This window comes from Zootoca vivipara, chromosome 6 (assembly GCF_965207765.1).
Source record: "Zootoca vivipara chromosome 6, rZooViv2.hap1.1, whole genome shotgun sequence".
Lineage (NCBI taxonomy): Eukaryota > Metazoa > Chordata > Lepidosauria > Squamata > Lacertidae > Zootoca > Zootoca vivipara.
The window spans coordinates 85,922,694-85,944,394 of NC_142589.1; the positions used below are offsets into that span (position 1 = coordinate 85,922,694).

The following is a 21,701-nucleotide window of genomic DNA, read 5'->3' on the forward strand; positions in this document are numbered from 1 at the left end:
CAAATCCTGCCTTAAGGGCACATTTGGGTATGATTAGGGTATGAATAGGGGCGCGGGTGGTGCAGTGGTCTAAACCACTGAACCTCTTGGGCTTGCCGATCAGAAGGTCGGCGGTTCGAATCCCCGCGACGGGGCGAGCTCCTGTTGTTCGGTCCTGTTGTTTGGCCCCTCCTGCCAACCTAGCAGTTCGAAAGCACGTCAAAGTGCGAGTAGATAAATAGGTACTGCTCTGGCGGGAAGGTAAACGGCATTTCTGTGTGCTGCCCACATGACCCGGAAAAACTGTCTGCGGACAAACGTCGAGTCCCTTGGCCAGTAAAGCAAGATGAGCGCCGCAACCCCAGTCATTCATGGCTGGACTTAACTGTCAGGGGTCCTTTACCTTTACCTTCAGGGTGAGCCCAGGTAATGCAATCAGTGACCATTAACAGATATACAGCAAACAGGATTTCTGCTGTAGACCACCTCCTGTGATGTATTTCTGCTGTACACCGCCCCTTCTGTTATAGGGTGGCAATGACCAGGGCCAGAATAATCCTGGTCAGACCATGCAGGCCCTAAAAGCAAGAGGAACTCCATTTTCTAAATCTCTCTGCCTCTGATAGAAAGTAAATTAGACAGCACTTTGCACACAGGCACAGCATGTTTGCACATCTAATGCAAAGATCTAACCACACACAGCACTTCTAAGAAATTCTAGCATAAACCACAAGAGCAAGAGGATGTAGCCCACCGCAAATTATAAGTAGAGCACAACCACAATTGTGCCTGTAAAATTCCACATAGACACGTGTATGAAGGTACCAGGTACATAACGCCACCTAGTAGAGTTGGGCGGGTGACTTTGCATCTTGGGGTGCTCTCTCTTGATTGGTTGATGAAGTACTGCAGAAAGGCTGATCTTCACTTCACTCTGTCAAAAAGGTATAAAAGCACTCTGTGTATGCCCATGGGTCGGGCAGAATGAGAAACTCATTCTCACTGCCACCATTTATTGCAATAAATGTTTTAATAAATCTGTTTTATAATATGTACAACTGCCTGAGATTTCGTCTGGTCAATTTGGGAAGCCAATCATCCATATTACATTTCTGGTGACCTAACACTGTGATGTATGTATGATGTATTGGGGGGTGGTCTTGAGCTACAGTGTGTGGGGGGGGAGTCTATATAAGGGCTTGCACACCATTGTTCTGGGTTTCTCCTCCCTCCCTGCATGTGGGGAGAGCACCCTGTTGCAACAGTTCAATAAAGATCAGGCTTACTAGCTGCTTTGCTTCTCAATATTCTCTGGTTGGCCTCTGTTATTTTCTCCTACCAATAGGGAACCCACTTAAGGACTCTATACTTAAGGACTCTTGGGTACCCCATAAGGGGAAAGGGGCAGATTTTGTTCACAACACGTGGCATGCAGATCTTCCCTGGAGATGGGAAGGTGGTGCACTCAGTCCCAGATTCAGTCCCCAGCATCTCCAGTAAAGGGGCTGTGAAGGTTTTCCCTGATCAGAAACAGGCACCCAACTCTGCCTAAGGCACCTTCATGCATTCTGAGTGGCAGCACAGCGCATGCCACTGGGTCAGAAATAGAAACTATAAGCAGCTCACAGAAAAGTAGACGTTAGATTAACTGTGCTGTGCAAAGAGGCCCTTCCTATTTAGTCTGTTGTCTGTCCTGAATATTAATGATTGCTAAGCTTCTGAAGTGTGTGTGTGGGGGGGGACACACACACCCAAATCTGGGAAACTGCAGTGTGCAAATTGGGTAGGCGTATGCAAAATAAGCGGATCTATCCGGATAATTTCCCTCCACTTCCATTGTGCATGACAAATTCTGTTCAACTGACAGAACAGCGTGATTTACTCAGAACATGAGAGCATCCGGTTCCAACACTAGAGGGTGCTGTCTGCCTATTTAATTGGAATCAAAGAACCACAGAATTGTTGAGCCGGAAGGGACCGTAAGGGTCATCTAGTCCAACCCCCTGCAATGCAGGAATCTCTGCAGAAGGACAGAGTTGTTTTTTCACTTTATTTGCTTTTTTCACACACACACACACACACACACACATACACACACACACACACCATTCCAATCCGAACAGGAACTTTGACATGACCAGAGAACCTTGATTCATAAATTAGCATATGTATTTCTAATGTATTCATTGCTTTGGGGTACCGGTTTCAAATTCTGAAGAACTCTCCATCAAGGAAGATTGCATGACCCAGTGGATGGTGCAACAAAGGGGTGGGTGGGTAGAAAAATTAGAGTTGATATCTTAACCCTATGATCAGCTTGTTGCCTTTGGGAAGAGCTGCAGCTCATAGAATTGTAGAATTGTAGAGTCGCAAGGGACCACAAGGGAATCAGCTGCAGAAAAGCTGCTTTGCACCCAGAAGCGCCAATCCCCAACATCTCTAGGCATGACTGGGAACATTCCCGGCCTGAGAACCTCTGCCTGTCAGTGTAGACATCATTGAGCTAGATAATAGCAGCTGCTCTTGTTCCTGTTTAAATCAGATCTTTATTCAGGATCATGAGGACTACAGCCTTGCTTTAGCTTTTTGACACCCTGCAGAAAGATTGGAAATAGAACTTTAATATAAGCAGCTGTGGTTATGTTTTAACGAACTGCTTTTAAATGTTGCATTTTAAATTGTTGTAACCTGCCCTTGGACCTTAGCGTGAAGGGCATATAATAAACTAGATTCATACGGTAGAATCATAGAGTTGGAAGAGATCACAAGGGCCATCCAGTCCAACCCCCTGCCAAGCAGGAAACACCATCAAAGCATTCTTGACAGATGGCTGTCAAGCCTCCACTTAAAGACCTCCAAAGAAGGAGACTCCACCACACTCCTTGGCAGCAAATTCCACTGCTGAACAGCTCTTACTGTCAGGAAGTTCTTCCTAATGTTTAGGTGGAATCTTCTTTCTTGTAGCTTGAATCCATTGCTCCGTGTCTGCTTCTCTGGAGCAGCAGAAAACAACCTTTCACCCTCTTCTATATGACATCCTTTTATATATTTGAACATGGCTATCATATCACCCCTTAATCTTTTCTCCAGGCTAAACATACCCAGCTCCCTAAGCCGTTCCTCATAAGGCATCGTTTCCAGGTCTTTGACCATTTTGGTTGCCCTCCTCTGGACACGTTCCAGCTTGTCAGTATCCTTCTTGAACTGTGGTGCCCAGAACTGGACACAGTACTCCAGGTGAGGTCTGACCAGAGCAGAATATAGTGGTACTATTACTTCCCTTGAACTAGACAATATAATCCTATTGATGCAGCCCAGAATTGCATTGGCTTTTTTAGCTGCTGCATCACAGTGTTGACTCATGTCAAGTTTGTGGTCTACCAAGACTCCTAGATCCTTTTCACATGTACTGCTCTCAAGACAGGTGTCACCCATCCTGTATTTGTGCCTTTCATTTTTTTTGCCCAAGTGTAGTACTTCTCCCTGTTAAAATTCATCTTGTTTGCTTTGGCCCAGTTGTCAGGGCCAGCCCTACAGCCAGGCTGGGTGGTGCAGCGTGCCACGGTGTGGGCCCACCAGGGGGGGCGCCATGCAGCTGCGCCTGCCCGCCCGCCCGCCCACTGGCCGCTCCGCCGCACAGCAGCGCCCTCGGCAGCCGCGCTGCACGCTGAGCCCGCCCGCCGCGCTGGGAAATGGGGGGGGGTGCCGGAGGGATCCGTCGCACCACGGCGCCAGAGGTGCTTAAGACGGCCCTGCCAGTTGTCTAACCTGTTAAGGTCATTTTGAAGTGTGATCCTGTCCTCTGGGGTATTAGCCACCCCTCCCAATTTGGTGTCATCTGCAAACCTGATCAGGATGCCCTCAAGCCCATCATCCAAGTCATTGATAAAGATGTTGAACAAGACTGGGCCCAAGACAGAACCCTGTGGCACCCCACTACTCACTTCTCTCCAGGATGAGGAGGAGCCATTGATGAGCACCCTTTGGGTACGGTCAGTCAACCAGTTACAAATCCACTGAATGGTAGCATTGTCTAGCCCGCATTTTACCAGCTTCTTTACAAGAATATCATGGGGCACCTTGTCAAAGGCCTTGCTGAAATCAAGATAGGCTACATCCACGGCGTTCCCTTCATCTACCAGACTTGTAATTCTGTCAAAAAAATGAGATCAGATTAGTCTGAGATGTTAGTTTAATGTTTAATCAGATTCGTTTAATGTTTACGTATTATGTTTTAGAATATGTTGGAAGGCACCCAGAGAAACAACTTCTTCTTCTTCTTCTTCTTCTTCTTCTTCTTCTTCTTCTTCTTCTTCTTCTTCTTCTTCTTCTTCTTCTTCTTCTTCTTCTTCTTCTTCTTCTTCTTCGTTGTCGTCGTCTTGACATCCCAATTTTCCTTCCCACCCACCAGGGCAAAGCCCCTTGCCTTTCGAAAAATGAAACTGTGGCAAAGTCCCCGTCATTGGCTGGAATTTTCCTCGGAAGGGAAGGACACCTGTTGCTGTATATTTCAGCTGTGCAGAGAGACACACACACAGAGAGAGAGAGATAGGGCAGGATTGATCCAGGCGACAATCTGAAGGCCAGACGGCCGGATTTAAAGGCCCTGGGTATGAACTGCATGCCGTCTGTCTGTCTGTCTGCCTGCGTCTTAGCACTCTCAGCTTCTGGTTTCTGAACCACGTCTGTCTGCATGTCTGTTTGCAACAATCCCACGAACCTTCGGCCAGCCTGCCTGGATCTCCCAGAGATTCATTTTCCCCTTTCGCTGGCTTGCGATCAGCCGCTCCGGCTAGATTCCAGCTGGGCCGCCTTCCACGGGTCACCCGGGATGGGGAAGGAAACTATTTTTGGGTGACGCTTTGATGTCGAGTCGGCAGCCTTCGACGCAAAAGCCCCACTCCAGCTCCCTGGGAGCTGTGGCGAAGGCTGCTCCGCATCTGAGAAATCAAATGCAGGCATGAAGCTGGCAAGGTATATATAAATATAAATATATATTGCACTCTGTTATTATTTCCATTTTTTGAAGCAGGCGAACCTCGACGTGTTCCTGGCCCAGTAACCATGGACGTTGGGAAGAAACAGGCAAAGAGGCTGCGTGTGTATTAACTTCTGCCCGCTTCCAAACCAGTGGTTATTGATTACTGGGGGTCAATGAAATTAATAGATTAATCAACGCAATCGCCTTTTACCTGTGCCTCGAGGTGATTGGCAGCCGAGGAACACCTGGCACCTTCGTTATACAGCTTTTGGCAAACGTTGAGGAATGCTCACCTCTCCAACCTGCTTGAGTGGTGTATTTCTAGGACCCGGCTTATTTCTGCAACGTTGAATTGTTCCCAATTGCTTTTAATGTTGTGTTCTAATATTTAAAGTTGCGTTTTAATTGCTGTGGCGCTCCTGGCACCTTAAGATGAAGGGTGAATAATAATAATAATAATAATAATAATAATAATAATAATAATAATAATAATAATAAATAACGAGAGAGAGGTTCCAGAACTCGCCCTTGTTCTCTTATAATGGTAATGGAACCCACCTAGGTGCCGGATTAAAGGTGAGGGAGTCAAGGTGTCTAACAACATTCAAAAGCTTGATCCGAAAAAATGTAATCATAACAAATAGGTTAAAAACATAAGGATTTGGAGGGAGTCTTTATATCTGGCGCAGACACCAAGAACATTTAAAGCACGCATGTGTGCGCACACTCACACCAACACCAAAGAATCTTGTGAACTCTGATTAGTTACCGTAGTTTTCCGTGTATAAGACGCCCCCATGTATAAGACGCCCCCTATTTTTGGGTTCTCCAAATTAAGAAAACACCCCTCAGCACTACCTGTGTATAAGACGAGGCCCAATTTTGAACAGAATTTTTGGGTTGAGAAAAACTTACCGGAAAAATACGGTAAGTTTGCTGGGAACCTAAGCACCTCTGTGAGGAGTAAGCTACAGTTAACAGGATTATTGGTGGGTGTGTGTGTGTGTGTGTGTGTGTGTGTGTGTGTGTGTGTGTGTGTAGAAATGTGCATTACATATTCTAGCAAAAGTGTGTTGATGTGAACAGGACATTTATCCAACACTTCTCCTACGAAAATAGGGAGATAAAGTGTTTTATTCACTGACTTCCTGTCCCCCCCTTCCATGGTTTCCATATTTACCCTTGAATGTTGCATATTTCACATACAATATTCTATAATAATAATAATTAATAATAATAATAATAATAAATTAATTTATTATTTATACCCCACCCATCTGGCTGGGTTTCCCCAGCCACTCTGGGCGGCTTCCAACCGAATATTAAAAACAGTACAGCATCAAACATTAAAAACTTCCCTAAACAGTTGTCTTCTAAAAGTAAAACAGTTACTTATTGCCTTGACATCTGCTGGGAGGGCGTTCTACAGGGCAGGTGCCACTACCGAGAAGGCCCTCTGCCTGGTTCCATGCTAACCAATTTACCTTAATAATTAATTATGATCCTCATATTTCAAATCCTGCTTGCGTTTTCATCTCCACACAGTACTGTAGTTCTTTAAATACTCAGCACAAGCTCTCCAGTCCTCAAGGAATTTGTCCTCATTTTGGTCTCTAATCTTTGCTGTTCATCTTGGTGTCGTTGTGCACATAAATAAGGAAGTTTTTGTTGTTTTTGATGTCTTGTGGTGTTTTTATGTTTTGCTGGAAGCCACCAAAAGTGGCTGGGGCAACCCAGTCAGATGCGTGAATAATAATAATAATACCGAGGGCCTTCTGGCGGTTCCCTCGTTATGAGAAGCCAAGTTGCAGGGAACTACCGGTAGGCAGAGGGCCTTCTCGGTGGTGGCGCCCGCCCTGTGGAACGCCCTCCCAACAGATGTCAAAGAGGAAAACAACTACCAGACTTTTAGAAGACATCTGAAGGCAGCCCTGTTCAGGGAGGCTTTTAATGTTTAATAGATTATTGTGTTTTATTTTTCTGTTGGAAGCCGCCCAGAGTGGCTGGGGAGACCCGGCCAGATGGGCGGGGTATAAATAATAATAATAATAATAATAATAATAATAATAATAATAATAATAATACAGGGTGGGCTCCATGGGCCATATTGGGCCTCCCCAGTCAGGAGCACAGTGAGATTCTCACTGTCTGCTCCTCTGCTGTGGAATCACCAGCAGCTGAAAGTCTGCCAAAATCCAAGGTTGAGCGTCTATACGGGGAATCTTCTTCTGTTAAACGAGCATAGGTGTTTTGTTCACATTTGGGACAGATCCAATTAAATCAATACAGTGGTGCCTCGACTTACGAATTTAATCCGTTCCGAAGGCACCTTCGTAGGTCGAAAAATTCGTAAGTCGAAAAGCGCCATTGGAAACGCGATTTCCCGTAGGAATGCACTGGGAACGGAAAAAGTCGTACCTCGAAGCAACCCCATCTAAAAATTCATAAGTCGAAAAAACCCTATCTAGAACTGCCGTGGTTTCAGTTCGGATATCGAGGAATTCGTAAGCGTGCGGCCATTTGCCCCATTCGTAAGTCGAAAAATTCGGTTGTCGAGTCGTTTGTAAGTCGAGGTACAACTGAATTCAGTTTAAATAAGTAGCATAAGAATGTGATTTGATTGAGGACTGGAGTCTTGTCCTGTTGTTTGTTAAGAGGAAAGGCCATAACTCAGTCGTTGGGCACCTGCTTGGCATGCAGAAGGCGGCAGGTTCGGTCCCCAGCACCTCCCGGCAGAGCTGGGGATGGGTGCCCACCTTGAAATCTCAGAGAGCCCCTGCAGGTGATGCTGAACTAGACTGGAAGAGCGCTCTGACTTATAGAGTCATATAATCATAGAGTTGGAAGGGACCCCCAAGGGTCATCCAGTCCAACCCCCTGCAATGCAGGGATCTGTATACTAAAGCATACAGGGCAGGTGGCCAGCCAACCTCTGCTTTAAAAACTTCCAAGGAAGGAGACTCCAACACCTTCCATCCCACGGTCGAGCAGCTCTTATTGTCAGAAAGTTTTTCCTGATGTTTAGTCAGAATCTCCTTTCTTCTAACTTTAAGCCAGAGATTCAAGTCCCACCCTACAGAACAGGGGAAAGCAAGTTTGCTCCCTCTTCCATGGGGCAGCATAAGGCAGCTCAAAAATTATGTCAGTCCCCAAAATTGAAAGCCTTCCCACCTCCGGTTTTTTAAATTTTTTTATTGCCCCTTTGCCAGGCTGCTGAAAGCAGCATGCAGAATCTTCATCCCTCCGTGTTTCATTCTCGTACAACCACCCTGTGGAGTAGGCTAAATGGAGAGAGACAACAGAGTGTCAGACTAGGACATGGGAGACCTGAGTTTGAATCCCCAAGCTTACCTTTGGGAGCCAGTCGCTGCCTCCCAGACCAACCTACCCCGTTGTGAATGGAACAACCATGTGTGCCACCTTGAAATTACTGGAGAAAAAGGTGGTGTATAAATGCAATCAGTGATAATAATAATTGATAATAAATCATTTGGATTGTTGGAATGGGTTGCTGGATTGTCTGGGAACTGCCCTTCTCCAAAAGGTATATCACAAACTCAAAGCATTTTTTTGGTAATATACGGCACGATTTTATGCCGCCGGTATATGCAAACACCTGGCTTATTTAAGATATTTGTTAGAACCTTAGAAGGATGCGGGTGGCGCTGTGGTCTAAACCACAGAGCCTAGGGCTTGCTGATCGGAAGGTCGGCGGTTCGAATCCCCGCGACGGGGTGAGCTCCCGTTGCTCGGTCCCAGCTCCTGCCAACCTAGCAGTTCGAAAGCACGTCAAAGTGCAAGTAGATAAATAGCTACCGCTCCGGCGGGAAGGTAAACGGAGTTTCCGTGCGCTGCTCTGGTTCGCCACAAGCGGCTTTGTCATGCTGGCCACATGACCTGGAAGCTGTCTGTGGACAAATTCCAGCTCCCTTGGCCAGTTATGCGAGATGAGCGCCGCAACTCCAGAGTCGTCTGTGTCAGGGGTACTTTACCTTTATTAGAACCTTTATTCTCAATAGTGATGAAGCTTGCAGGTGGAGAATGCTTTGATTTTTTTAATGAATCTTTATTATTTGTAAAGGGCAGCTCAGTGGGCTAGAGTGTGGTGCTGATAGCCCCAAGGTTGCAAGTTCGATCCCCGTATGCGACAGCTGCATATTCCTGCATTGCATTGCAGGGGGTTGGACTAAATGATCCTTCCGACTCTACAATTCTATAATTCTATGTTTGCATGAGTTAACCCTTTGTCCTCCCTTTGGAGCAACACTGTATGTTTATACTTTTGTCTTTCCGAGCTGTGGCGCTTTAAGGTTTAAAATCTTTTGATTGCTTGTCTTTTTTGCACGTTGTTGTTGTTGTTGTTGTTGTTGTTGTTGTTGTTGTTAGTAAATCAGTTTATTAAAAGAGGAACAGCAGGCACACCCAGTGAGCTTGTGGCTGAGACAGGGAACAGGATTCGAACCCGGGTCTCCCAGGTGCCTAATCTGACAACTCTTTCCCGCTGCTCCTAGGGAGGAGGCTGACGAGGCTCCTCTTGGGTCTCTGAACACCTGCTTGGGCTGTGAACGGGACGGGGAAATGGGGCTGTTCGTTTTGCAGGTTGGACGCGGTCCAGCGTACTGGGTTTCAGATCCCTATTCTTAGAAGGCTGCCATGGGGTTTTTGACGATGACTGCACAGCCAAGGCTCTGGTTTGACATATGCAAGTGTGAATGAAGCCTGTGGCATCCTCCAGGAGAGGTGGGGTGGAAACTGGACTGCCGTTTAAGGCCCTGGGATATTACTTACACCCCCGCCCACCTGCCCCACCCCTCCAATAGGATTCGGTATTTTTAAAATGGGAATCTCCTAGATTTAGAACCAATTCTCCACTTTTGGGACAGGAGCCTTAATAATACTGTAATAATATTATTATTTGCCCCAGCCACTCTGGGTGGCTTCCAGCATATACAAAACCATAATAAAACATTATACATTTAAAAAACCCTTCCCTATCCAGGGCTGCCTTCAGACATCTCCTAAAAGTTGTACAGTTACTTATCTCCTTGGCTCGGGGGTCGCATAACCCCATACCCTCCAACATTTCTCGGATGAAAATAGGGACCTTTAGGGCCGGTGTTATCTGATCCCAGCGGCCGCCCCCAGTCACCAGTCTAGCTGCCGCATTCTGGATTAATTGCAGTTTCCGGGTAGCCCCACGTAGAGCACATTGCAGTAGTCCAAGTGGGAGATAACCAAGGCATGTACCACTCTGGCGAGACAGTCTGCAGGCAGGGAGGGTCTCAACCGGCACACCAGATAGCCCCCCTGGACAGATACCGTAATTGACCTGCACCTCCATGGACAGCTGTGAGTCCAAAATGACTCCCAGGCTGCACACCTGGTCCTTCAGGGGCACAGTGACCTCATTCAGGACCAGGAAGTCCCCCACACCTGCCCGCCCCGTCCCCCATAAACATTAAACTTAGTCCATTAGCCATCATACATCTTCCAACCACCTCCGGACACTTACACAATAGATCAATAAAGGGCCCCTCTGCACTATGCATTGAAACCAGCCTTGTACCACTTTAAAGAACCATGTTTCAACTCCCCGCCCCAATGAATCCTGTACAGTGGTATCTCGACTTACGAATGACTCGACCTACGAATGTTTCAAGTTACGAACAGAGTTCCGTCCGCCATTTTGGATGCGGTTTAGATAGGATTTTTTCGACTTACGATTTTTTTTTAAAAAAAATTCCCCACTGGTTTCGACTTACTTTTTTCGACTTATGAAGGTCTGTTCGGAACGGATTAAATCCGTAAGTCGAGGTACCACTGTAATTTAAGGGTGCTGAGAGTTGTTCGGAGACAGTACGCGCAAAAGTTGCAGTCCAACTGGGATTTGCACGGCTCTGGTCGCTTCTGCTTGTTTCGTGACTTAACCTGGTCCGCATGCTGACAACAGACCTCTGCCTCGTTCCTCCTGTTGCGTTTAGCAAGGGTTCCTCGGTGACGACATGGCGACGGGTCCCTGCGAGATCCTGGAGCGGAGCGAGGAGTCTCCAGATTCTCTGAAAGAGCCTCCGGTCCAGAAGCCATTGAAGGAGGAGATAAAAGAAGGTATTTTGATTATAGAATTGTAGAGTTGGAAGGGACCCACGGGTCATCTAGCCCAACCCCCTGCTATGCAGAGATATGAGCATGGCTTAGGGAACCTAAGCAACTTACGCCCTTTCAGAAGAACATGAGAACAGAAGGCGAGGCTGTTGGGTCAGGCCAAAGGCCCATCTTGTCCAGCATCCTGTTCTCACAGGGGCCTATTATGGGAAACCCACAAGCAGTACTGTATCTGAACGAGAGCCTCTCCCCTCCTGCAGTTTCCAGCAACTGGTGTTTAGGAGCGTTTTTGTATGCAGGTATTAAAAGATAAGTCAGCCCCCAGGCTCTTAATCTCATGGACATGACACAAAAGGAAGGACAGAGGAGGAGGGAAGAGGAAAGCCAAAGTCAGGTCAGGCTCACCTGGCCGTGATAATCATCTCCCCCATCATCTCCCACAGCTCCCACCATTAAAGTCATGCTAATTGGTGAATGTTTCTTTAACAGATGCCGCAATACCGCTAAGCAAAGAAGAAATAAACACCACCCCAAACGTAAGTACGACCGCATTTGGCAATGCTTTAAGACCCTTGCTTCCCAAGTCCTCTCTCGGCCCACATCCACACCTCACATTTAAAGCAGCATTTCTGCCCCTTTAACAGTTGCGACTTCCCCCAAAGGATTCTGGGAGCTGTAGTTTGTTAAGGGTGCTGAGAGATGTTAGGAGACCCCGCTGTTCCCCTCAGAGAGCTACAGTTCCCATCCCTCTTCCCAGGGATCTCTGGGAATTGTAGCTGGGGGGGGGAATATAAGTGTCTCCTAACAACTCTCAACACCCTTATCAAACTACAGTTCCCGAGATTCTTTGGATGACATCACAACTGTCAAAAGCAGCAGAATAACTTTTAAATTTGCATTCAGTAATTTGGAGTTAATTTGTTTTGTTTTAATAAAAAATTAAGCATGATCTCTCCTCCCAGGGGATGGCGGGGGTTCTTTTTCTCGTTATCATCATCATTTCATTTATTAATTGCTTCCTACAGACCCCCCTCAAAGAGACTCCCAGCACCAACTTCATAGGAAGCAATTAATGGATGAAATAATGATGATAATAATGAGAAAAAGAATCCCTCCTGTCCCTCGAGAGGAGAGACTGGCGCTTGGCAGCCTGTCCCAACATTGTTCCTGCGTGAGCTCACCAGCCTAAGGACAAGCTGTCCTGCTGAACAGCTCAGGCAGCCTGTTTGTGGCTGAGCTGGTTTTTGACCCTTGTCCTCCCTCCTCCCTCCTTGCAGCTGTTCCTGGGACAGAGCAAGATTCTAGTCCTCAAGGAACTGGCTTTAAGTAGGAAACCAAGAAAGATGCCTTGTGCCGGCTCTGAATGCAAATGATGGGCGTTCCCAATCAGCTACAGCCCTTTCCCCCCCCAAACTCTCGGTAGCTCAGTTGATAGAGCATGAAACTCTTAATCTCAGGGTGGTGGGTTCAAGTCCCATATGAGGCAAAAGATTTCCTGCGTTGCAAGGGGTTGGGCTAGATGATCCTCAGGGTCCCTTCCAACTCAATGAGTCTGTGATATCATTGGTCAACCCTGTATAACGCACACAGCCTGCTGGATCAGGCCACTGACCTCTCTAGTCTAGAACCCTGCTCTCATCAGAAGCTCCAATGGGAAGCCCAAGTGTGTGTGTGTGTGTGTGTGTGTGTGTGTGTGTGTGTGTGTGTGTGTGTGAAGACAGCCAAATTCCCTTTCCCCAAGTGGCACAACCCACAATGCAAAGTATCTTATCTGAGGCAGGCTGAAAACAGCAGCCAAGGACCCTGAAATTCCAATCAAACGGACACACGCACACAAAGGCTTCTATTGTATCATTTGCTATACAGAGCCGTAAACCATCGCAACAGCCTCCTTGAAATTTAAAGGAACTTCCTCTTGGATCTCCTCTCCAAGTCCCGCCTGGAAATCTCCCTCTGCAAAGTGCCAGAAATGGTTATCTCCGTATTGAGAGGCAGTGAGGTGCAGTGGTTGGTTTAGAGATGGGGAGACCCAGGATTCAAATCCCACCACCCCATGCTCATCCATTTGCTTGTGGGTGGGCCTTGGGCCATTCATCTTGACCTACCTTGCAGGGCTGTTGTGAGGATAAAATGGGGGGGGGAGAGAACTACGTGGCAGTTAGAAAACAGCAACACCTGGGGAGACAGGTTCCCCCATCCCTGATGGAAGAAGATGCATTTCTGGAGAGAAGGCCTCTTTGGAATAGAGGCATTGTTCCGTTTCTTCCATGCAGCAGAGAAATGCGACTTCCTAGATCAGGAATGGGGGGGGGCTCCTGTCCCCCCCTCAGTTGTTTAACATGGGATGCAACTATTGAAATTAATGAACAGTCATACACATTGATTTATATGGGGAAGAAATCAGCTTACTACTGTGTCCAATTCTGGGCACCACCATTTAAAGAAGATGTTGACGCAGCCGAAAGGTGTGCAGAGGAGGGCAGCCAAGATGATTCAGGAAACCAAGCCTTGTGAGGAACGGTTGAAGGAGCTGGGTGTGTTTAGCCTGAAAAAGAGGAGACAGAGAGGAGATAGATAGCCATCTTCCAATATGTCAAAGGCTGTCACATGGAGCAAGCTTGTTTTCTCCTGCTCCGGAGGGTGGGACTCGAACCCAGGAACCCGGATGTTCTTCAAGTTACAAGAAAGGAGATTCCGACTAAACATCAGGAAAAAAATTCTGACAGTAAGAGCTGTTTGACAGTGAAAAGGAGGCGGTAGACTATCTTTCCTTGGAGGTTTTTAAGCAGAAGTTGGATAGCCATCTGTCATGGATGCTTTAGCTGAGATTCCTGCATTGCAGGGGGTTGGGCTAGATCAGGCACCCCCAAACTGCGGCCCTCCAGATGTTTTGGCCTACAACTCCCATGATCCCTAGGGATGATGGGAATTGTAGTTCAAAACATCTGGAGGGCCGAAGTTTGGGGGTGCCTGGGCTAGATGACTCTTGGGGTCCCTTCCAATGCTACGATTCTATGATTCTATGAGCCCATAGCATGTATTATTTTAGAAAACGTCTTCAGGTGAAATAAACAACTGGATTTCCTCCCACTTCAGGGTATAGAGAGGAAGGATGTAGACAGGCTTCACGTGGTGGAGCAAGATCTCGATGAGTTCGTGGACAGCATCGGAGAAGCAGCTTCCTCCACGCTTCCCGAGCCGTCGCTGGAAGTGGAGGAGCCCCCGGCTCCCGGAAAGGTTCCCGCAAAACAGCCCCGAGCCGAGCAAGTGGCGGAAAAAGTCCTGCGGGCTGAAAGGGTGGTCGAGAGGGCGCCCCGAGCAGAAAAAACCTCAGGGATGGAGAAGGTGGCTGAGAAGGCGCACCGAGCGGAAAAGGCGCCCCGAGTTGAGAAGGTGGCACGGGCAGAGAAGCCGGCAGAGAAAGCGCGGCCTGCAGCTCCAGCAGGTATGCAGTTTCCTTGGGGCCAGATGCACACGTGGCGACAGCATTGCTTCCTATTTGTAAAGGCAGAAACTGCAGGGGCTTGGGGGGGGGCTGGATTTGGATCAAGGCCAAGGGGCAGGAGGGTGGGTTTCTCACCTTCACCTTTGCAGCATAGGAAGCTTCCTTAGACTGAGTCGGACCATTATTCCATGTAGCTCAGGGCTGTCTACACTGACTGGCAGCAGCTCTCCAGGGTTTCAGACATTGGAATCTTTTCGAGCTCAACCTGGAGATGCTGAGGATTGATTTTGGGAATTTCTGCGTGAGATTATGGTCCTTTCCTTCATGGTCCGGAGCTGATTTAAACCAGGAAGCCTCTCTCCAGGATATCAAACAGAGGGCATTCCCAGCCCTACTGGGAGACAGTGAGAATTGAACCCAGGACCTTCTGCATGCAGAGCAGCTGTTCTACTGTGGCCTTTTCCTTAAAACTACAGTAAGAGGCTAGTCCTCAAGGTCCTTCCCTCCTTGTAGCATGTGTGTGTGCCTGTCCAGACAGCTTTCTTGGTTTGGAGGGCGGGGAACAACCAAGAGGGTAGGGGAACAAGGGAGATGAGCAACAGGGAACACAAACAAGGGGGCACTTGTGCTCATTAGGGCTGGGTAATATATCAATATATCATCCAAAACTGGTTTAAAGTCCATAGCGTGATATCGGTTTCATAATTTTTTGGCCTGGCAAAATATTGCAAATCATGATGTGTGTTAAGGCTGGGCAATAGATTGTCCAAAACTGGTTTCAAGTCCATATCATGATATTGGCTTCATAGTTTGTGACATGGCAATATATCGCGAATCATGTAGTGTGTGTGGTGCAAAAATCGTGATGTAGGAGAAACCGGGATGTAGGAGAAGCCGGCCAATGTCTCTACATAGTTCCTTCTTCATTTCGGACATAGTGATATACAGTGGTGCCTCGCTAGACGAAATTAATTTGTTCCACGGGTCTTTTCTTATAGCGAAAAATTCGTCTAGCGAATCCCATAGGAACACATTGAATTTTTTTTTGAATTTTTTTTGCCCATAGGAACGCATTAATTGAATTTCAATGTATTCCTATGGGAAACTGCGATTCGCTAGACAATTTTTTCGTAAAACGCATTCGTCTAGCGAGGCAACCTCCGCTCGAAAAATCCTTTCGTTAAGTGGAAATTTCGTTAAGCAGGGAATTCATTAAGCGAGGCACCACTGTATCAGTATTTCACGATGTTTAGCTGGTGATGCCCTCCTGTTTGCCTCTACACAGTTCCACCCTTATTCCAGACATTGCGATATACTGGTGTATTGCGATGTTTAGCTGGTGATGATATATTGCAATGTTGAAGGCCAGATACTGTCCAGCCCTGGCTCTCTTGCTCACCTGTGGATTCCCCCCGGAGGTGTCTGAGTGACCACCAAAAGGGCAGGATGCTGGCTCCCTTTTGCCTGGTCCAGCAATGCTTTTCTGAACATCCTGGTGACCCCGCCCACTTTTGGGGCTTCTGGCCCCTCCCACCACCACCATGTGACCCTCGGAATGTCCCGCCCCCTGCTGGACCCACCAGAAATGGCCTTTGGGTCACAGCAGGCTGGTCAAGTGTGCCCAACTCTCTCCCTCTCTCTGTTCTCTCCTGGAAGCCACAAAGACCATCCCAGCTAAGAGGAAAGCAGCGCCAACGAAGGACACACTCCCTTGGGAGGGCCTGACCCTGAACAAATGCCTCATCGTCGCCTCCTGCCTCGCACTCCTCAGCATCAGCTGCCAGGTGGTCCAAGGTAAGGGAGAATAGTGGTTTCAGGATGTGACCAGCTTCTTACTGGAACATAGAATTGTAGAGTTGGAAGGCGCCAAGAGGATCATCTTCTAGTCCAGGCATCCCCAAACTTCGGCCCTCCAGATGTTTTGGACTACAATTCCCATCACGCCTGACCACTGGTCCTCTTAGCTAGGGATCATGGGAGTTGTAGGCCAAAACATCTGGAGGGCCGCAGTTTGGGGGTGCCTGTTCTAGTCCATGGGTAGGCAAACTAAGGCCCCGGGGCCGCATCTGGCCCAATTGCCTTCTAAATCCGGCCCGCGGACAGTCCAGGAATCAGCATGTTTTTACATGAGTAGAATGTGACCTTTTATTTAAAATGCATCTCTGGGTTGTTTGTGGGGCATAGGAATTCGTTCATTTCCCCCCTTCAAAATATAGTCTCCCCCCCCAAAAAAAGTCTGAGGGACAGTGGACCGGCCCTCTGCTGAAAACGTTTGCTGACCCCTGAGTTCTAGTCCAAGGCAGGAATAGGCAGATTTCCCATGCAGGGATCGAACCTGCAGCCTTGGCGTTATCGACACCACATTCCAACCAGCTGAGCTATCCGCTTGGGTAGCGGGCTTCTTCTGTTCGGGGACCCCCTTTTGCAATTAGGAAAACCCCACATTTGTTGAGTGAGACACAGGAGTAAAAGGCCTCGGGGTCCTATCCAAGTTGCAGCCAAACCACAAGTTTCTAGTCCTCATGGTTCTTTTTTTAAAAAAGCACTGCACAAATTCTGCCTTGTACCTGATGTTAGTCATATTCAGAGTAGGATTAGAGTGTGGTGCTGATAATGCCAAGGTTGCAGGTACGGTCCCTGCAAGGGACAGCTGCCTATTCCTGCATTGCAGGGGGTTGGACTGGATGATCCTCAGGGGTCCCTTCCAACTCTAGGATTCTATTATTCTATTATTAAGATCAGTGGTTCCCAGAATGGGTGGTACTGCCCCCCCTGGGTGGGGGATTTTGGGATTACCTAGGGGGGAGCTAAGAAGTGAAGGGGCATCAAGGGGGCACTAGATAGCGTTGCCATATTTCAGAAAGTGTAAATCCGGACACAAATCTATTCTGAATAATACTTTTATAGGGTAGCAGGCTCTGGGGATTTTTTTTTTGAGGCAACGAAGTTGTTTTGGGAACCACTGTCTCAGATCTATTAATTTCGGGAGGGGGGCGCTTCTCTGAGTCGCTTGCTTGGCCAGTCAAGAACAGAAGGCGCTTCTTCTCCAGAGGATTCCCTCCAGGCAGTGTTTGAAATTAGCGACCAAGTGAAGATATATCTGGGTGCCAGGATGCTGCCTGCCATCTCCACCATCTGGAGGTGCATGCGTGGGGATCCTTGGATCAGGTCTGTTTTCACACACTAATTCCCCATCCTATAGAATTCAATCTATTATATTCTATCCGCACAATCAGAATGAATTTCCGGAACCAAAATGCTTTTTCCGTGCACCCTGAACAGGAGCAGTGAACAACATCATAGTGAATTGTTGTCACTTGTCTTCGCTTCCCCCACGGCCCTATTCTTGCGTTATGAATGGTCCGTGTCACCATTAAGAAAAAGAGGTTGGATTAGGCCAGGCACCCCCAAACTGCGGCCCTCCAGATGTTTTGGCCTACAACTCCCAGGATCCCTAGCTAACAGGACCAGTGGTCAGGGATGATGGGAAGGAATTGTAGTCCAAAATATCTGAAGGGCTGAAGTTTGGGGATGCCTGGATTAGGCCAATAGATATGTGAACTTTTCTTTTTTAAGATCTCCAAGCTCTTAACTGAGCTCAAGGTTGTCCTCTGAACTGAGAATCAATCCCAATCCAAGTCTTCCATTTTGGCGACTGTAACCCTGGTTCAGGGAGCCATTTGGCACCTGGCTTATATACCTGTGTTTCTAACACTGCCCCTGGGTCCAGGAAGGCTGGAGCATGGAGCTCAGTGGGAGATGTTGCTTCAGCAAGGAAGCAACTCAGAGTAGGATCTGCAAGCACCACTCCTTCCTGGCTCTCAGCCTGGCCCTGATCCAAACAGGCCTTCTCTGAGTAGCTTCCCACAGGCACATGGATGGCAGCTCTCAAACTCTCATCCAGCTCCACCTGCCAACCACAATCTGTGGGTTCTGCCTGCTGATGTCTGTGGCACCACCTGCTGTCGGGCTCCCTGCCTTCCCTCCAACCAGTCCCGGCCACCACTGGCTAGGCTCAATCCCCATTCCCCCCCAATTCAGGAAGGCTGGTGCCTGGGGCTAAAAGGGAGGTGTTGCTTCAGCTGTGAAGCATCTCCGACGAGGATCTCAGAGATGGAGGATGTGGCCAATTCCCAGATTTGCAACATCCGCAAAAAAAAAAAGGTGCACCTACTTTTTGGTATTGGAGCACATCGAAGGTCGCCTCTCATTTCCCACAGACATTGTCGACTACGGCGGGGAAATCCTCGAGGCCGAGCTGAGCGCTTGGACATCTCAAGACGGCAGCGTTGGGGAAGCGGTGAGTTGAGATGACAAATGAGTGGATGGAAAGCAGGAAAGTATGCCCAATTCCAGAAAAGCAGGTTGTGTCCATCCATGGTGGAGGGTGCTGAATTGGGGCCACAACCACTGCAATCTGCCCTCGGCCGGCGCCCATCTTGCTACTTCTAAGGGGAATGTTTTGTACCCCGCCCATCTGGCTGGGTTTCCCCCGCCACTCTGGGCGGCTTCCAACAAATACCAAAATACATTAAAATATCACAGATTAAAAACTTCCCTAAACAGGGCTGCCTTTAGGTCAGGGGTTCCCAGACTTACCGGGCTTCGGGCCGGTGCCTGCCGCGCCGACCGCGCGGCGGGCTGGAGGGTAGAGGAATGTGCGCGCAGCGGGCCGGAGGGCGGGGGAGTGCGCGCCCGTGCGCATGCGCACACGCACACGGTCGGAAAAAATCGCCGAAAATCGCTTGTGCGCATGCGTATGGGCCTCCCCCGACCCGGAAGTGCATCGGAAATGACCTCTTCTGGGTTGGGAGAGGCCCATACGCATGCGCACAAAGGATTTTCGGCGATTTTTTGCCGATTTCGAAGATCGCCGCCCGCCGCGCGCCGTAAGAGCGGGCGGCGGCAGCGGGCGGCGGGGGTCGTCGCGGGCCGGATTGGGAGGCCAATTGGGCCGCATCCGGCCCGGGGGCCGTAGTTTGGGGACCCTGCTTTAGGTGTTTCCTAAATGTCAGGTAGTTATTTATCTTCTTGATCTCCGATGGGAGGGCGTTCCACAGGGCGGGTGCCACTACCAAGAAGGCCCTCTGCCTGGTTCCCTGTAGCTTTGCTTCTCGCAGTGAGGGAACCGCCAGAAGGCCCTCAGCGCTGGACCTCAGTGTCCGGGCTGAACGATGGGGGTGGAGACGCTCCTTCAGTTATACTGGACCGAGGCCGTTTAGGGCTTTAAAGGTCAGCACCAACACTTTGAATTGTGCTCAGAAACGTACAGTACTGGGATAGTATAAACTACTTTGTGACCTCGAGGCAGAATAATAGCTTTTTCTTAGACTTGTCTTCCTCCAAATGTTGCTGGATGCCCACCAGTGATGGGAGCTGTGGGCCCGCAACATCCGGAGGCCGTTTCTGGTGACACCCGTTGTGTGTGTGTTTTCTTCCCATTCCAGGAAGAACTCTGGTTTTACGAGAGGTGGCTGAACTGGTCGGACATGGACGAACCACCTGACATCGAGGAGGAGGAGGAGGAGGAGGAGGAGGAGGAGGAGGAGGAGGAGGAGGAGGAGGAGGAAGAGGAAACCATAGAAGTCGAAGAGGAGGAGCCCACAGAAGAGGAAGAGGAGGAGCCAGAGGAAGAGGAGGAGCCAGAGGAAGAGGAGGAGCTAGATGAGAGAGGGGGAGGAGCTGAAGTAAAACAGAGGAAAAGGCCGGAGAAAGCGACCCGGAGAGAGAGGGTCTCTAAGGAGAAGTCCCAGAAAGGTCGCAAGGACCCAGAGGAAGAGGAAGAGGAAGATGAGGAGCCTGTTCGCAGCAAGCGGTCTCCGCGGGAGGGGAAGGGGAAAGAGCAGCGGCCTCAGCGCGAGGAGAGGAGGAGCCGACAACCCAAACCCGAAGCCAAGGCCCACAAGCAGGACGAAGGGAAGGGGCGCCCCAAGGAGGGGCGCGACCGCGGGAAAGAGCGCTCCCTCGCCAAGCCCGAGCGGGACCACACGGCCCACCCCCACGAGCAGAGAGGCCGGAAGCCCTGGCAGGTGCAGCGCCCGCTCTTCCCTCTGCACAAGCCCGCAAGGCGGCACGACTGAGACCCCTCCGCCGTGGGAAGCAGTGCTCCAAAACGCCTCCTGCACCCCCTCCCGGCACCCTCGAACAGGCGACTCTGAAGCAGTGCGAGACTCACTTGCGTCTCACACTTGGTCCCACTTCCCAGACTTGTAATACCGAGGCCCTCCCACCTGCAGAGGTATCGTGGGCCACGGCCAAGGACTTGCCTGCCCAGGAGATCCCTCTGCACTCTGACCTCAAGAAAGCCTCTCCCACCCCCCCACCCCATTCTCTTCTCTCTGTTTTTGGGTGTTCACGCCTTTGCCTTCCCCCCGCCAAATAACAGGGCAGGGGGGAGGCACCCCGCAACGGCAAGGAGAAGTTGCAGTGTTTGCTAAACCGGCTTGGGACGGACGATGAGGCCTTAAGTGCTAGACTCTGCTGCTTTGGTAGATGGAAGACCCCACCGCTCAAAACCTTGAGATCTCACCCCATAAGCAGTGGGGTTGGTTCACACATCCACACCCCATACATTAGTGCCTGAAAACAAGACAGATTGAAGCATCCATTCCTCCTCTGTCACAAAGCAGTTTTTCAGAGGTGGTGCAAATCCTGATTCCTCTCCGTTCATCGTGTTTGCAGTCTTAAATTCAGCTCCCAACCTTTTTATTCTTCAGCCAATGTTCTCAGTTTTTCCCTTTAAAAGAACTATTCTCTTTGGCTTAAATCTGTTTATAATACAGCCGTTAAATAAACGTTTCAGACTTATAGGATAGACTCTTCTTTTTCTTCCACGCAGCGACGATCCCCTGAGGATCCCTGACCATTGGGCAATTCTGCCTTCTGGGGCTGCTGGGAGGTATAACCTAAGGGTAACTGGAGGGGCACAGATTTTCCAAATGCTGCTCTATTTCACCCAAATAGAGCAGGGGTGTCCAAACCTTTTTCAAAGAGGGCCAGATTTGATGAAGTGAACATGCATGAGGGCCGACCAAAGTTGCTGACCTTTTTTTTAGGGTTGAAGTATTGAAGTTGTTGACCTTTTTAAAGGATTTTTTCCCCAGAGTTCCGGACCTTTTTAAATGATTAGTCACAGAATACTTTTCATATACCTTCTTTTGGCTCAGATCACAGGCTATACAGAGGGAGAAACAA

At 48.9% G+C, this 21,701-nt stretch overlaps 1 protein-coding gene across 7 annotated transcripts; it reads left to right on the forward strand.

Moving 5' to 3' along the window:
* Positions 1–4,436: 4,436 nt before the first annotated feature.
* On the forward strand, positions 4,437–21,328 carry JSRP1 (junctional sarcoplasmic reticulum protein 1). Of its 7 annotated transcripts, none has more exons than XM_088672933.1 (8): positions 4,798–4,953; positions 10,942–11,065; positions 11,552–11,598; positions 14,159–14,507; positions 16,164–16,301; positions 18,728–18,807; positions 19,955–20,017; positions 20,048–21,328. In XM_088672933.1, the coding sequence occupies exons 2-8, from the start codon at positions 10,963–10,965 to the stop codon at positions 20,585–20,587; spliced, it is 1,320 nt and encodes a 439-aa protein (XP_088529059.1). In that variant the 5' UTR covers positions 4,798–4,953; positions 10,942–10,962; the 3' UTR covers positions 20,588–21,328. The 7 variants fall into 7 exon arrangements, with proteins under 7 accessions (XP_034976487.3, XP_088529059.1, XP_088529060.1 ...); XM_088672934.1 differs by having other exon boundaries at positions 20,051–21,327; XM_088672935.1 differs by having other exon boundaries at positions 20,057–21,327.
* Positions 21,329–21,701: the final 373 nt, after the last annotated feature.

Bases quoted from the DNA above. Each gene is read 5' to 3' on its own strand.
- JSRP1 (XM_035120596.3), top strand. From the start codon at position 10,963: ATGGCGACGGGTCCCTGCGAGATCCTGGAGCGGAGCGAGGAGTCTCCA. The intron at 11,066-11,551 runs GTATTTTGATTA...TTTCTTTAACAG, and splicing joins GAAGGAGGAGATAAAAGAAG to ATGCCGCAATACCGCTAAGC. The intron at 18,808-19,954 runs GTGAGTTGAGAT...TTCCCATTCCAG, and splicing joins ACGGCAGCGTTGGGGAAGCG to GAAGAACTCTGGTTTTACGA.